The sequence below is a fragment of the Phymastichus coffea genome, unplaced genomic scaffold (assembly GCF_024137745.1).
Source record: "Phymastichus coffea isolate CEN01 unplaced genomic scaffold, Cenicafe_Pcof_1.1 PCOF00039, whole genome shotgun sequence".
NCBI classification, from domain to species: domain Eukaryota; kingdom Metazoa; phylum Arthropoda; class Insecta; order Hymenoptera; family Eulophidae; genus Phymastichus; species Phymastichus coffea.
Genome location: NW_026706850.1, coordinates 1,778,725 through 1,795,451, shown reverse-complemented (window position 1 = coordinate 1,795,451; position 16,727 = coordinate 1,778,725). Strand labels below are relative to the sequence as shown.

The window sequence follows — 16,727 nt, the reverse complement described above, 5'->3', positions numbered from 1 at the left end:
TACATGGCAAAAACTATTCTATTAACTGCAATTTGAATATTTGAGCATCCATTATTTTCAGTAAACTAACGCCAGAGTAGAGTAAACTGTCAGAAACAACAGATGGCGTACCATTACTCACAATTGACAGGTTTCCAATGTACAAACTCAAAATGATTATTCCAAAGCAACCCGAAAAAGCCGGAATAAAAGGTTATCAATATAGCTCGCTCGTTAAATATGCAGAATAGAAGCTTCCGCAAAGTGATTAGGTAGTCGATTTATTTCGAAGGTTGGCGTGTTTTGTCATTTACTTAGACACAATGCATGACAACTCGGTTGACGTGGCACCCACGCTGAAAATAGCTTAACTGCGCACACTTGGACTTCCTAAAACTTTTAACTAAAGCAACACACGAAAATGAGGCAGGAACTTGGTAAACGGATACTAAATCTATAACTGGCTCCGAACCGTCAATTAACTTAAAAATAAAGCTCGAGCGAGAGATTGATCGTTGCACGGAAAAATTGTTTTTTTTTTAATTTTAATTACTTTATTAGCCGGCGCGAGATGAATTTTTTTGGACGGACGCGCGAGAGAGATCTTGATAAAATTTGATGAATCACCTTGTGCACCCAAGGCAGTTTGTCGCAGTGGTGGCAGAACATTCACTTGGCCCGCGCACGCGGCATTATAATATCTACTTAGGGAAATGGGAGTCAGCGCCAGAGACAAATTTGCAGCTCTGCTCCAAGAATCACTTTTAAATGCGAGCCTCTAATCTTTCCCAAAGCGAGCGATGGTGATACACGGTTGCGCCACGATAATCCGTTTTGGTGAACTCTTGCGTATATAATCCGACTGGAAATAATGAAGGTGGGGTTGATTCCGCGCGTTTTTCGTGGGGCAATTTTTCAGAAGGTGCGCGGCCATATCAAGAAAATTACTTGGCTCTGATTAATGGCACGCGTGCTCTCACTCTCTACCGAGTTTCTCATATTTTTCTCCCTGTGAGGCGTTCCCTTTTTCTTTTTTGCGGCGTCAAAACTTGTTTCACGCATCCCTGCGCTGCGAGCAAGGTGAAACCTTATACGTTGATGTGGGGGAGGTTGAAAAAAAAAAAAAAAAAAAAAATTGTGCGGATAAAACCGAAGCCTTTGTTTTTGACTTGGCGAAATTATATGCGAAACCGATATTACGCTCGCTGGGCACACTTGTAAAAAAAGTATCCGCGGTATGCGCATGCAGACGAGAGCAAATTCTTGAGCTTTCGTACATGCTCCGCGAGGTTCGCTGAGTTTGCGGTTTCAATTTGCCACGAGGCAATGGTACTGTATTTTCTAGGCCGGCAAACTCTTACCCAACGATTAATTGAGTTTGTCGTTTGAAATTCATTTTTCAAAATTCATTTTTCAAAATTCATACCGATGGATAAAGGTAGCACGGCTATTTGTATTTCAAATACAGCGGCGACGGCGACGCAAACGAAGGGAAATGAAGAAATTAAGTATGAAAAGAACGTAAAAGTCCCCACTCTACGATATCGCTTATTCAAATTCCGTCCGTATAATGTCGAGAATAATGAGAATAATAGCGTCGTCTCTAGCGATAAATACTCTCAACCGAGAAAATTCAATAATAAAATAATAAAAAGAGAAAAGGAAGTTCGGAAGCTCGTTCATAAAGGTCTAAATAGGGGCGAGAGGGCAGTATTTAAGTAAATTTCTGGCTGTTTTCCCGGTAGCCGCGGCTACGCCAGCTGTTGAATAATTCAGTCCAGCATATGGATGGAAGAAAAGATAAATAAAGAAGGCTCCTGGGCGGGCGTTGTTATGTAAAAAAGACTTGCGCGCGCATACAACAAAGCATTTTCGCATTAGCCTACGTGTGCAATCGATTGGCGCTGTTCGCTTCCGTTCACTCTCCGCGCAGAGCCGCATTTGCAAGAGATGCACGTTCGTTACATACCTTCTCGCTTTGCGCGCGAGAACTTTCTATATAGACTGCCAGCAGTAGTTGCTTTTAGCAGGGGACAGAGGCTGCCGATTTCGTGCGCGGCCGCTAAACTTTTTTTCTCCCCTGAAAATCAATTTATCCCATTTTCGCGCGCAAAGTCAGCAAAGTAGCAAACTTTGCCGCCCCATCCGATGTAAGGATTGAAGATCCAACTGCCACGGGGAGACGCGAAGATAGTGTTTTATCCGAAAGACGTACGCGGCTTGGAATTAGCGTATGCGATGGTCTCTTGCACTGGCCGTTGGGAGAAGCAAGTTTTTTACAGGTTATGCAGGGCAGAGAGGAGAGAAAAACGGGAAAACGAGGCGGTTATCAATTTGACAGTGAAGAGCATTCAATTTCCCGGGGCCGTTCGCTCGCGCGCCACCCTTCCGTTCGTGGACTGTCACTGCAGCGAGAGTTATGGACGAGGAGGGCGGGCAAACATCGCATAACTTACCGTCTTCTACGCTCTCCCGCTCGCCTTCTTCTACTTCTTCTTTTCCAGGATGTCTATAAATACGGGATCGAACGGGAGCGTGGCGGGCTCTTTTGGCCGCGCGCTACCTCGTTTTTGCATCTAACAGTTGGCGCACGCGCGATACGTGAGAATTAAGCGACAAGTGCGAGACACACCAGACAAACTAACAAAGAGATCTCGCGTCGACGACGTACGTGAGCGGACTCCGCGCGAATGAAAATAGATGGCGAGACGGAGTCGTACATCCAGAGAGTGAGAGACGATGATATTGTATCGCGCGCGACCAAAATTATTGCCTACGGTGTATTAATTTCCCACGTGACTGATTGTCCTGCCAGAGTAGAATCTGCCGAAAGCACTCTGTGGAAACTAATGGAGTTCTTTTTTCCGTCGCAGCCAAACAATTTCTCGTTCAATACGAGTGGGTACTGCAGTAATTGTTTTCCAAAGTGACTGCCGTTAAATCAATACTGACCGAACGGAGCCTGCCATTTTTTAAAGCGAATATCAAAGCACTGCAAAGAGAGAAGACAAACTAAATAGGGAGGGAAGAACGAAAGTTAATTCAAAGCAAAAGCTCATCTAAATTTGGTATAGCTATACGCTCGCGCTGTGTCGGCCGATTTTGCGTGCAGCTCTACGGCACACGTGTGTGCTTCGCCGGGGCTGCTGCTTTTATGGTTTCATTCCCTTCAGTCTTCAGCGATTTCTGCGGTAACGAGGCAGAGCGAGTTTCTCGCGCGCGCAGTTACCGGAGATTTAAAACTTTCCGGTTTTTTTCTTTCAACTCGGTTGGCCGCCGCGATTAGAAGCTCTTTTCTTCGACCGCTGCTCCTCCAGAGAGGATTACTTTCGAGTTTGCAATCCTTGTTATCGGCTTTTCAACTCCGTCGATTAATTATTGCAAAACCCATTTGTCGGACGAAAAATAAGAATCGCGATAGAGGCCTCCGAGATTGTGAATCATCCATCGACTTTTCCGCGCGGGTATACCTTATCGATCAGATGGGCTTGGCGAATAAATCAGGCGCGAAACGTAATCAACGCTCTCTCGCACGAGAGCTGTAAATTCTCATTGCGCTCCTAGATTTTCCTACGAGAGTCTGATTTCGACCCCATTCTTTGTGTTGTGGGCAGGCAAGCTGGAGTTCTGATTATTATTAACGAGCGGTCGAGCAGCCCGCGCACCGCCACGAGAGAGATGCTAATTAATTAGCGGCCTGCGCGCGCAGCTGATGTTCTTCGCGCTGCCGAGCCGGCTGCGAGCATGTTTCTAACTACTATTGACGCTTCGTTAATTATCTCGGAGCGGGGCTATGGATCAATCAGTTATCATCACCTTTGCCGAGATGGTTGGTAATTCAATTATCAGCTGATCCACAGTTGCCTTATTATTGGCACGCAACGCAGCAAGAGCAATTTCTTGAAATCGCTGCGTTTTCCATTCAAGAGAAAACCCTTTATTAACGTGGGATAATTTTCCTAAGAATATTATAAATTGATGCGAAGGGGTGGATCGGCATTCAGCTTGAAAATGAATCCGGCTGTACAATTTGCTTTTTGTTGTAGGTCGTACTTGTCTGTAATTTTTTTGCAGCGTCGGTCTCGACCGAACACACAAAAAAGGCAGGAGGCAAGTAAGCGGAGCCTTATTAACGTGCGATATTAAAGCATAAATCGCAACTCACTTAAGGATTAAGCCGGTTTTCGTTCTGGGCATGCGCTCGTGGCTAAGGGTCGAACATAATTTCCTCTTAGGCAAAATCATTTCCGCTTTCGCGTAATTACGCGCGAGAAATTACTTAGCCGCTGCCGCCACGAGGAAGAACGCAAGCAAAAACAAGCCCGGAGAGAGCTTAAAGTTCGCCTTTCCCTCTACTTTTGACAAATGACGTTTCTCTTATTCTCCGACGTTCAACTTTTTCTGGCGCTCTCCGTGGTACATAATCGTCGTGCTTACAAGATTTCCCCACTACAACGTCAGTGTTCACCAAAGACGCGCGTGCGCGCGCGCGCTAAAGTTTGGAATTGCAGTTTGCTCGAAATTATCGAATTTCGCGCGCGACGCAGCAGCCCATCGGACAAACTACGAAAAATCGGGTTGGTCTTTTTTAACGAGAAAACTTGACGCGCGAAACAAGTAAATTCTCCGGGCGTTGCGCCGCGGTGGCGGCGAAATATAAAATATGTATGCGGTCTTCCTACCTCGTAAAACACTTGCGCGAAGAAAGTGTGTTACAGGCGCGCGCATCCGAAAAGTTTAAAGTGACGCGCGCCCAAGTTCTTTATTGATAAAGTGATTTTTCCTCCTCCGACGGGCGCGAGGGCAAAGAAAAAGTTTTCTTTGCGAGCCAGTTGATTAGGGTGTAAGAGAGCAAGAGAGAGCAAGAGAGAGCCTCGTTATTTTTCTACCAGCCCTCTTTGCCAAGCGAATTTAGACATTCCAATCTATTTAGCTCGAGTTGCGCCGAATCGGCTTCTCGCTCTCTCGCTACCGTCTAGACTTTATTTTTCTTCGTGCCCGGCGACTTTTCTTGTTCTTCAATTAGCGCTAATCAGTCGAGAAAATGAAATCGATATTCCTCCTTTTCAACGTTTTCACAATAAACTTTTTCCATCTGAAAAGTGCCTGGCACATGGGCGAAGAATTGTTCGGAAAGTTGCACGTGTACGCACGCAAAAATTTTTGCCATCCACCCTTCTGGCTTGGCAACTGTTTGGGCCGAGGGCCAAAAGCTCAAACGACGCCGCGCCCTCGCTCGGCATTGTTACGTGTGCGCGTCGTGTGGCCGGAAGCATTTTCGCCTCTTTAAAGGCGGGATAAACACGCGGCGATGCGCGGCGGCAGCGCGCGCAAGCCTTCGGGACAGAGCCGGGAATTTGCGACGTTGCGCGCATTTTTAAAGGATTACACAGCGACGACTCGCCCGGATAGCTCAGGCCGTTCCATTGACTTAATTGTTATTCGACACTCGGCTATTGTATGGGCGAAGAAGTAGCGCTTCTAATTCCATGCAAAGAATAACAAAAGCTTTTAAGTAGAAAGTTGAAATTAACGAGAAAGAGGAAGCGAACCCCTAATGGACTTGCATCTGCAGGGAAAACACAGTGTAGTCGGATAGTATACGCGTCAGAAGGGAGAAAGTCCGCGTCTCACGCAAACAAGCTCGTCTGAGTTGAAGGCGCCAGGACGACTGCTACAACGGAAGTTGTACGTTTGTGCTCTCCTCTACCGCTCTTCGGGGGTTTTGCTGGCAACGCAAGCCCCTTCTTCGACACGTGTCTTGCTTCTCAGGCTCTCTCATAATCGCCTAGCCTCCTCTTTGTTTCCGTTTTCAATGCTACACCGGCTCGTCGATTAACCGAAGGGTTAATGGGCCCATTCAGTATTGTTTCGACAAGTTCGATTGTACGTGCAAATTTTAGACACGAGGACAATTTTCGCCGTTGATGGGAGCTCGACAAACTTTTTGCTTCCAAGTATGTTTGCCTGAAGATCGTTCCGACGCTCGAGCATTACCGCCGTCGTCCCTTTGCCGAGGAAATCGGATTTATGAAAACAAACGAAAGTGACAGGCACCGAAATGTCTCTTAGAAAAGGGGGATTATTGCACTTTTTCCATAACGGCCCTGGGATAACCTTGACGTGCGTATGAATTGACGGATGTTGGGGGAGGGCTCAGGGCACTTTGCTTCCTGCCTTCGCACGCGAGTCGCGAATAAAGAAAAGACGAGAAGCGAGCGTTATTGAGAGCGACGACGACGATGAGTAGGAGGAAGACGAACGTAAGAGGCAAAGTGCAGGCGAGGAAGTACCTAATGAGGCTGTACCTTCCTTGCTTTGTAAGCAATGGGATGGGAAATGATAATTCGCAAGGTACTCTATGCGCGACGCTGTGAGAAAATGGCGGAACGTGTTATGCTAACGAGTTCGAAGCAAGCAGAATTTATGGATTTCGATTTCGTGTCCAAGAAAAAAAGTTATGTCACGAAAGCGCTCCGTTGCTTGATAAACTCAAGCGCAAGGCGTATCTCAAGTATCGTCATCCTCTACTGAGCGTTCCAATATTTCCGAGTAACGACAGCCAATTTTCGAAAACAAATTTAATTCACTCAGTTCCACTCCCCCGTATACACACCTACAGATAGGTACTAGCACCTGACCCCCGTGCCTTCTCCGCGATCGATAAAAAGCCTGGTTCGTGCACTCAAAGCCCATCGCCTAATAATTAAACTCAACTCGAATGAATTACACTGAAATGGTTGGACGCGAGTATATAGCCATCCAATACAATAACATCGAATCCTCCTTTATTTGGCTTGGTCGCGGCCCATTAAAGCTTCGTTCTCCCTCTCCACAACTATGCATACACGCACGCCTCTGCTGCTTTTCCAATTACGCCGCGCTTGGCTCATTAAGGGCCCACACCGCGCCACCCTATCTCTCGTCCCATCCTCGAAATTATCGTTTCATTCGACGCTACTGCTGCACGCGCGTATTAACATAACGACATCGACGCGATTAACAGGTTGTTTCCGCGCGCGACCTGTTGTGTTGTGTCCGTCTGTTTTCGCGAGAATCGTTTGCAGCTCTACAAAATGCGAAAGCAGCTTGAACTTTGAACAGTCCTATTCCCAAATTATAATGTGATTTGGCATACAGAGCTGAATCGATCATATCTTTAGGCATTTACATAAACTCAATTAATCGATAACGTAGACGTTTTATTCTTAGATACCTACTCGCGTGAGCACGCGACTGCATTTCATTTTAATACGTAAAAAGTGGACCACGTTAACATATCAATGGCATGCACGCTTAATCTAGTTTTTACTTTTAAACTGAATTAATTATGCAATTGCACTGTGCTAGTTCGTGCACAATGCCTCGTCACTTGATGAGCGGTCTTGCTTTTATCGCGCAGATGCGTAACACGTTAGACACCAAGATAAAGTGCCTTTTTTCCTCTCGTCGGTATATAATTACAGGCAATTTTCGTCGAACAGATACGAATCAAGCCGCGGTATAGCGAAAAATTTGGACGCCACGCGCAGGAAATTCGCAACGTTGCCCAGAGAGAGCTTTCTAATTATTTTGGAAGTTGATGGGGATATCGCGTGACTGGCCTTATTTTTTAGACGATAAAATCGCGAGTGGGTTTTCGCCGACGGGAAGCGCGTGTATATATATTTTGTTTGACCCTTGTTGAACAAAATGATTTCTGTCTCGTCGTTGTCGTCGCGCTGGGTTATTTTAATTAAATTACATGCATGACGAACAGCTTCTTCTTAAACATGTATCCGGAACACATATGTGATAAAAATTAGAACAGTCGTCACATCGTGCAACACTGTGATACGATGAATTCGAAAAACGAACAGCACTTAAGGGAGTACGGTGGATAGCAGTATTGTAATTTTATGAAAGACATATTACAGTTCACTCAAGCTATGGTTCACATGTGGTGATCCTTCTGAGCCTCATGCCAGAGAAATTAATTATTGAAATTAACACGTACTCTTATGGAGAAAATGCAATTTTTTTTAGTTTACACAGACATTCTAACAGAAAAAAATTCTGAAAAAATTCTAAAATATGTAAAAAAATTTTGAGCTCATTTGTCTTTGTAAATTTATCATTTAGTGACTGTATAAACAGATATTAAATAGTTTCCACCGCAAATTGATACATGACGAAAGCAAGTGGATGATGGGGCAATGTCGCATCTATTCGCGGGTCCTATATCAGGTGTGAAGTTTCGAATGACACGTACGTTATTAATGAACGTAATCGTTCCTGTCGCTTTTTGGGATTAAAAATTACACGGGGCATGCCATATTTTATGACTCAAATTTTGTATAGAATTTTTATTTATTTTATCGACCTGTATTTACTTGCACTATTGCCCATAAATATCTTACGTTATACTCTTGCCTTCCCAAAAACCATTTGTTATTACAGTAACTCATACTCAATATTTATTATACCTAACAGCGGTTATTGATTATCTTGTAGGTTAATGTAGGTGAGGTACGAAGGATAACAAAAGAAATAAATACCACGATTCGGTGAATGGCGGTGAGCGGGGTAGAAGAGCGGGGTTGCCAAACTCATGCTTGCTCTACTATATGACTCAATGAGAGGTTAAGCCGACAACTGACTTTCAACTGACTAGGTAGGTACCCACCGTGTTCTTTTAAATTTTACACACTCGAAGTGTTGATAGAATTGATAAGTTTTTACTAGTCGGTTCCAAATGGGAATAGCGCATTCCGTATAAATAAACAACGTTGTATCGGAGTTCGTAAAAATCGTTTTATATATTTTTCGTTCACGCTAAAAGTGTGAGTTTACGATAGTCGCGTTAATTAATCGAAAAACAATTCGCCAATGGCTAGAAAAGAGAGCTTGGCGCAATCGCCCACTAATTAATTATAATGGGATGAGGAGAGCGAGAGAGAGAGAGAGAGAGAGAGAGAGAGAGAGGGCTTTCGCCTACATAGCAGCGAGAACCACGGAAGCGCTGACGCATCGTGTCTCTGTATACGGGCTGTACCGAGCGAGGAACAGCCGATTACAATTTGGGCGGCGTTTCTCTCTGGCTCGGTGTGTGCGCGTGTCATGCAGTCTCGGGACGATTCGCTTGGAAATAGACAAATGGAGGGTCGTTATACGAGTTGGCTTGGTACTCCGCTGCATGCACGATTCTCCTCGTATTATATACGTATACGTTGTTACTCGCTATTGTTTGTTGATGATTCTTTTTTGCTGCTTTGCTTGACTTGCGATCTGAAAGGTCTGCTATGATGTTCGAATCGTTGTTTTGGAATGGTATGATCAGTTCGAGGACCGTTGGTAATAATATGAGAGTGATAAATTTTTTTGTCTTGAATTTACCATAGAATCGTAAATGACGATAGTAGAAAAAATCACAAATTAAGAAAATAGTCGAAGTTTTATATACAATTTAGCGATCAGTTATAATTAATTTATTAGTCGAATGAACTTTGCCAAACCATTATGATTGTGAAAGAATTTATGCTTTGAAGAAAATCATTTTAGTTGCAAATTCTAATTATACAAACAGCAGATCTATCAACATGACTTAGTATTATTATTGTAAAGAGTCTACTAATATATTATTATCTTCAAAACTTGTCGAGATTGAATTTTCAATGTAATTACAGAAAAAAACTTATAACTCAGAAACAGAATCGCCATTTACTCAGCACATTTTTCATGCTTGTCCAACCGACCAAAAAAACGTGACATCCCCCTCGTGCAAAGGCAAAACAATTTCGAAGCGCATAATCCCGAAAACTCGCAAAAAGTCGTTTACAACGTGATTCCGTGGCAACATACACAGCACAGCAGCACATCGACAATAGTTGCGTTCTCTGCCCCCGCGCGCTCGCACCGTTTTCCGGCGGGGTTTGCAAAATGCGCTCGCGGGATGGTGGTGGCGCGAGAACGAGTTGAAGTGCTGCATGTATGTGTGTGAGTGTGGGTGTGTATGTGCGTGCAGAGAGACGTATACCGCAATCCGCGGCCGAGCTACAACATGTTTATGTATCGTCGCCGGCATTAACATCGCTATTTATGCAGGCTTTAACTGCACTGCGATTCTCTCTCCCTCACTCAGCCACGCCGCGGCCGCTGTCTCTAGTGATTCTCTCTCTCTCTCTCTCTCTCTCTCTCTCTCTCTCTCTCTCTCTCTCTCTCTCTCTCTCTCTCTCTCTCTCTCTCTCTCTCTCTCTCTCTCTCTCTCTCTTTACGCTTGCTACAACGCGGATTGTTTCCCAGTTATTGTCCCGTTTGCCGTAGCTTTGCTAATTTTCCAGGCAGAGAGAAAACCAAACACTCGTGAAATTCATCTGCGACTTTTGGTGATTTAACAACTCGTTGATTGACGTAGATGACACACGCGAGTAGAAGATATATGACGAGTGCTGTCCGTAGGGTACGATGTCAGCCAGACCACACAAAAGCTTCTCAAGCTGTCAAGCTTTCAAAATCATTAGGATCAAGCAAAACAAAAAAAGTCAAGTTCATAGTGCGCGTGTCCACATGTGTAGTAGTTACGACCAATGTCGCCGGATAAAGATGGCGTAGAATTGACGAGCTGGCTACGTAACAAAAACAATTAAGCCTCGCGTGAGAGACGCAATAATTAGTAGTTGTGATCCTCGAGAAACTATTCAATTGTAGCTTTGAGCTTGTGCTCTAGTGCTAGCGCAGCTTTATCATACAACAGTGCTATCGAGTTTGCTACGCAAGTTCTCGACTTCCCTCGGCTCGCTGCACACGATCTCAACCCGTAAGCTTTGGTATCTTTTCGCGGTTTGGCCTTACTCTCGTGGTTTTGCCTTGCGTGTGCGGGAATTAGAAAACTCGTTTAAGACGATAAACGACGTGCGGTGTGGGTATATGGGTGACGCAAAGCTTCCTCGCATGACACTAGATTACATACACATTGAATGACGAGAGTTTTTTTTTGCGGGATGATTTATGGTGAGAAAGCGAATCGATCAAGTAACTACAGAATGCTTGGAAAAGTTGTTTGTGACAAATTTTTAGACTGTCATGCTCAAACATTATTATGTGGACAACAGCGATGATACGAGTCTGCAATATCGTTTGTCAATCTTTTTCTCGTAACCCTACGTGGATGCAAAAAATTTCATTCCTTGCTAGTTTGACACTGAAGTTAAGCCTTCCATGTCATGTCGCGCTAGCAATAAAAGACAGTTAGAAATTCATTAATGAACACACATAAAAGTCTATTTTTAAGTGAATCCACGAAAAATAAAAAAAAAAATAAAATAAACGGTGTCAGATCCACGGAAAGAAACGGTCGCGAACGGTATATGCAAGAGAAGGCTGCGGCGCTTGCACTCCTATATACGTGACATCACGACGACTAAGAGAGAGAGAGAGAGTTCTCGTTGACAGAGCTAGCGCAGACAGCAGCGGCGCGCTGTGGTGCACTTGTCGGCCTGCGCTGCCTTGGCGCTGAATATTCCGGGGGACGATTATCTCGTTGAGTAACGCCGACGAGAGAAGGATTTACTCTCACGGCGATGAGCGACAAGCTCGAGGGAGAGATTTCGAAACGCCACCGCTTGACGTTGTCGTTGTCGAGGCATGGCAGAGATGCAACAACAAAAAAATACAATCCCGCTAGTTTCGAAAATGTGCGATTGCGAACGAGTCGCTAACTCTTATTTTCCTTTATTCTCGATCGAGGAATTGCTCTCGATTAGAAGTGCTTTATAAAGCTGACGTGAATGACGTCTAGATGAATATCATGTAGGTCAACCTTTGAGTGCGAGAGCATTGTTAAGCCTCTCAGCTGTTTTTGACGTGGAAATCCGCACTTTAGTTGTAAGCTCTCTCTCGCACGTGTGCGCAGCCATTGTCGCGTTATTGGACTTGCATTCGGTGAGGAAGGAGGTGGGTATCAAGCGCGTCACACATGAAAAAGCCAGAGAGGGTCCGCGGTCAACGACTTTCGCACGCCTGGATTAGACGCGAACGGGCGGCGAACACATCAAGGAAACGAGGTTGATGCGTTGTTTGAATTAATTCATATGGCGCCTCGAGCTTTTTTTTAAAGCTTCCTGGAAACTATACTGCCATGCGGTTGACCTATTTGATGTGTTTTAACGTCACCAACGAACGTGCCTCTCTCTCTCTCGCTCGCTTTTTGGATTAATTTGGGTAAACGAGCGAGCGGCGCGGCTTTGTTTGTTTCGTGATCGAGGCTGACTAAGAGATTAAATGTGCTTTTGCCTGTGTAAGCGATCTTCGGGCAGAGTCACGAGTGGTAGAATAAGGTGTAATTGAAAGAATGGGCATTTGCACATTTTTTGCACTTTAACTTATTGGAAATGAAAGTTATGCGCGCCATGTACTTGAAAACTGACGAGCGAGTTTTTTTCGTGATTCAAATATTTTTGGACATTTATTATAACCGCGAGCAAACTCATTACTCTTTCGAGAAAGAACGTTGAACGACTGGATGAAAAAAATACGCGAGGGATGAGAAAAGCGCGGTAGGTAATGCACATACGCACACAGCGTCATAAAATATGCTGGAAAACGAGGAGAAACACCAGCAAAGATTTATAGAGCAGCGAGCAAGCGGCGAGCTACAATATCATTCTTTGGACTTTTTTTTCTCTGCCTAGTTTGTTTGGGGCGACTAAAGGAAAAAAAAATAAATAAAAATACGCTGATTGGCCTGTGATTGCGAGAATTAAAATCGGTTATCGCGTAGTTTACTAGCTTTACCGCTATTGGTGCTGTAGTAAATGAATAAAAACTGCATCCTGCGATACGTGAAAAACATTGTTTACTTTAACGCTTCGAGTTGGGAACTGGATTACCAATGCGTTTCCAGATTTGAACTGCACAAGGTACAAAATCTATTTTTTGTTGTCGAAAGTAAATTATCTGTTTCATGTTTGTTCAACTATCCGACTTTGTTTATCCCTGCAATGATTAAATATTAATCCACGAAAAACACCTTCGCTATCGACCGCATATCCCCAAAGTAAACTTCATAGCATTTCGCACCGTCTACTTTGTAAGCATTCGCCGCAAGTCTTTTCCTCCCGTGTTTACCTGCGTTCGTTCTTTCTTTTTGCTCTCTTCTGCTTCCACCCCCCCCCCCCCTCCCTCTCTTTCAAGAATCAATGGGCTATGAGCGCTTCTCAGCGTCTGTTCGCTCTTTTTTTCGAGATTATCTCTCGAGCCGTCGGTAAAAGTTATGGCGTGACTCACGGCAATTAAAGGAGTCGAACGTTTTTATTTTGGTTGTTGGCGGTAAAAAGAAAACAACAACAAGAGGACGCGCCGTTTACTTGAGCAAATTAGTTGAAAATTTTGCGCTAGTAAAATCCGCTAACATGCTGTAAAAATGAAGTGAACCGCAGGCGGCGGCTAAAGTCGATCGCTAGAGCCACTTAGATCATTCGAAATCGGGCTTGACGTGAGGCGAAGAGGCGCCTGTCTGTCATTTCCGAGAAAAGTGATGCCGACAATCGCGCGAAAGATCTCGTGTCTTATGTGTGTTGTGTGTCTAGGCTGGTTATAATTGATCAGCACGCGAGCCAAATTAAGCGAACAAAGGACTGTGCGCGAATAAGATTAGGATTGCAAAGATGGTAACAGAAATCGCAAGAGCCTACGTATAATTGATCTTTTTGATGCGCGCAGCGATCGCACACAGCCGTTAATTATTTGACACGATGGTGGCAGGCACGAGAGGTATAAATATACGATCGAAAGTTCGCTCACCGGCAGTAGGTATGCAGCTGGCTGCCGAGCTCTTGGAAAATAATAATCAAGGAGTACGTGCAAACTTTTTCCATCTAGATATAACATTCGGAAACGGCGCGGAAGAAGAAGACGAGTGACTCCCAAGCGTGTATTCCTATCCCCCGAAAACTTTTGCCCATTGGCAATGTGTCTGAGAAGGCACGCGCGCACGCGAGAGCCATTTTCGGATGAATCACGAGCAGCAGCGGGAGGAATCGCACGTAATTGGGTGTCGTGCACGACAGGTAAAAAAAAGAAGGAAAGAAAGCAGAGGAAGAATTACATGGATACTCACATAGATCAATGGCGAGGGCCAAGCGCAGTTGAAGAGCACACAGCAGAAGTAACCTTGGGTAGTCCATCGTACTGCTTCTGCTACTTTCTTGTACGGTAGCCGGTAATCATCCAACTCTCATAACCGTTCCTGCAACAACAACCAAAAAACCAGATCGAGTTAAGTGTTGTGCCGTGGCTATGTATCTTCTTGAATCCAGTTCTTTGCAGTTAGACAGTCGCGCACGCGGCACGATTAATTCGATCAAATTGATTTCCAAGACTGAAAGTTATTTCAGCTGCGCCCTCTTTTTTTAATTAACTACTTGCCTCTCCTTTATAACATACACCCGCGTGCACATTCATAGTTATTTCCCTCTGCGAGATTGCGCGAAATGGGAATGCTTCTCGAGATAACGAATACATCGTTCTTGAAATTTCAGCAAAAGTAGCCACACACACGTACACAGAGACGCACACACAGTGTATTTTATTTCGTATATGAGATTGCGCGCGAGATTAAATGGCGCGCGGAAAGCACTTTTAGAGCTCGTCCAATGGGTCTGCTGCGCATGTTTGTTGGGAATGGACAAAGGGCTACATTCACGGCTTTAAGCCCTGCAGCTCTCTCTCTCTCTCTCTCTCTCTCTCTCTCTCTCTCTCAGCCATTACGCGTCATTATCGAGATTAAGATCGGATCCTACGCGCGTCAGTATTCGAAAGAACGCACAAGGGGAGGAGGTAAACGACTACTTTTTTAGTATATCGACTCGCTCTCGACCCTTGTGCATTTCTTGACAAAAATCGAGTATTTTTTCAGAAAACAATTTCTTTTTCCACGAATGTTCAATTATTTGTCTAAAATTGGCAATCCCATCTGAAGTTTAATGCTCGGAAAATTACCGCAAGTCTTATAAGACCGACGGAAGCTCGTCTTCCTCTGTTTTTAAGATCGAGCATCTAGATGCGCGCCGCCCGCAGCGGTTGGTAGGAAAATAAGCAGCGTACGCGAGTCGTGTCTCTCTTTATATTCGTCCATCTCTGCGGGCAACGGGAAAAGTTGAAACGATCGGCTTGGAAGAGAAAAAGGACAGTTGTTGCTGGTAGTGGTACAGTTTTCGGCTAATTAACGGAAGCCTCCTCGTCGCTGCAAAGAGGAGAAGGTCTTTGGCCGATGCTTATCCGCTGACTCGGTGGGAACTGTACGCAACGCTGACTCCAGAGAGTCGAGCCTATGCTATATTCCTTCTCGTTATTTCACCAAGCTGCTTCTCTTTTTCTGTCTTTGCGTATGTATGCGTCGCGTATGCTTTCCCAAAGTTTCTTTGGCGCTTTTTCTAATTTGGAACTTCAAGCTCGTATGAATATGCGTATTCGTCAACGATATGTGATCGTTCAACTCCGGAGTTACGTTCGGTCGCTATTTTCAAAACAACAAACTCTTTCACATGTTCATTTAGAAACAGTTGACTAGACGAATAACACAGACTTGCATAAATTAATCTGCGGGCTTTCACTCGTGTTACTTACATAAACAACTATTTCCATGTTGCACGATTGCAGACGCAGAAGATAATCGCTTGTAAACATCACTCTATTTCGAGAATAGCATAGATATGCATAGATATTAGGTAACGTATCTTAGTATTTGCGGTCGGGGATTTTTCTGGCTGAGCTCGCCCAGACACCATATACAACTCAGCAAATTGCAGTATGAAAACGAAAGAAAAAAGAGCACCGTGCGCACAACGAGGCTCGCTCCTCTCTTCCGCGAGAGAGAAAGAGGGACTTGTCGTCGCGATCGTAAAGCAATCGTCGCTTGCGCACGCGACGATAAGGAGAGGAGGCTGCTTCTGAATTTTTGCCTTGTGCGCTTGTTAGCTGCTTTATGGCTTTCGGCTGATTTATAAGATAAGAATCGAACAACGTCCACTTAATCGAGAGAATGCTTGAGTCGCGTTCCTCACTGCTATTAATCACTTTGTTTATTAGTTCATTATGGGCAGAGAGAAAGAAAAAAAGAAGTTAAGTTGTCGAGAGATGACGCTCTTCAATATTTTTCCGCCTTATTCTCAATTGAATTGTTCATTTGGTGACAAGAGTAGCTTTAAATACAAGTATATAAATTTATTGCTGTAGCTCTGGGTACTTTCGATTCATCAGTCCACTTGATATTAATTTAAAGTTTATTAATTACATTATTAGAGTGCAATGTGTACGATAGCAAACAAGAGCAATGAATACCGCACAGCTTGCCGTCAAATTCTCTTATAGTAAAAAATTCATTTCAAATTCTTCATAAATAGTGCAGTAAAATAAGAAATTCACCCCGAGAAAAAACAAGTTAAAAATAAATCATTTGTTGTTGCTCAACTTTCGCGAGCTCTCGGAACTATATGGAACATCATAATTAATCAAGTCGCATCTCTCTCTCGTAACTCTGATATCAGAGATCCTCGAGGTGGAAATTGTCCTCAACCGAGTTTCCGGCTCGTTAGAGCTTGCACGCGACGGCGAAAACCCAAGTCTGAAAGAAGATATGCTCTCTAGCAGTAAAACGTCTGCTCGCTGAATTTTTACTTTATATTTGCCGTCCTGGAAAAATGAGGTTAAACAGTATAAATCAGCCTGCTTTCTACTATTATTTTCAGTTAGTCAAAAGCTCGCGATGAGAA

The 16,727-nt window shown here is 44.2% G+C and overlaps 1 protein-coding gene across 5 annotated transcripts in view; it reads right to left on the bottom strand.

Annotated features, from left to right (window-relative positions):
• Positions 1-16,727, bottom strand: part of LOC131663837 (discoidin domain-containing receptor 2-like) — a 128,844-nt gene that overhangs the window by 19,461 nt on the left and 92,656 nt on the right. For all 5 annotated transcript variants that reach the window (XM_058934530.1, XM_058934531.1, XM_058934532.1 and 2 more), the window contains one exon: positions 14,075-14,203. In XM_058934530.1, coding sequence (XP_058790513.1) covers positions 14,075-14,141 — 67 coding nt within the window. In that variant the 5' untranslated portion in view covers positions 14,142-14,203. The remainder of the gene's footprint in view (positions 1-14,074; positions 14,204-16,727) is intronic.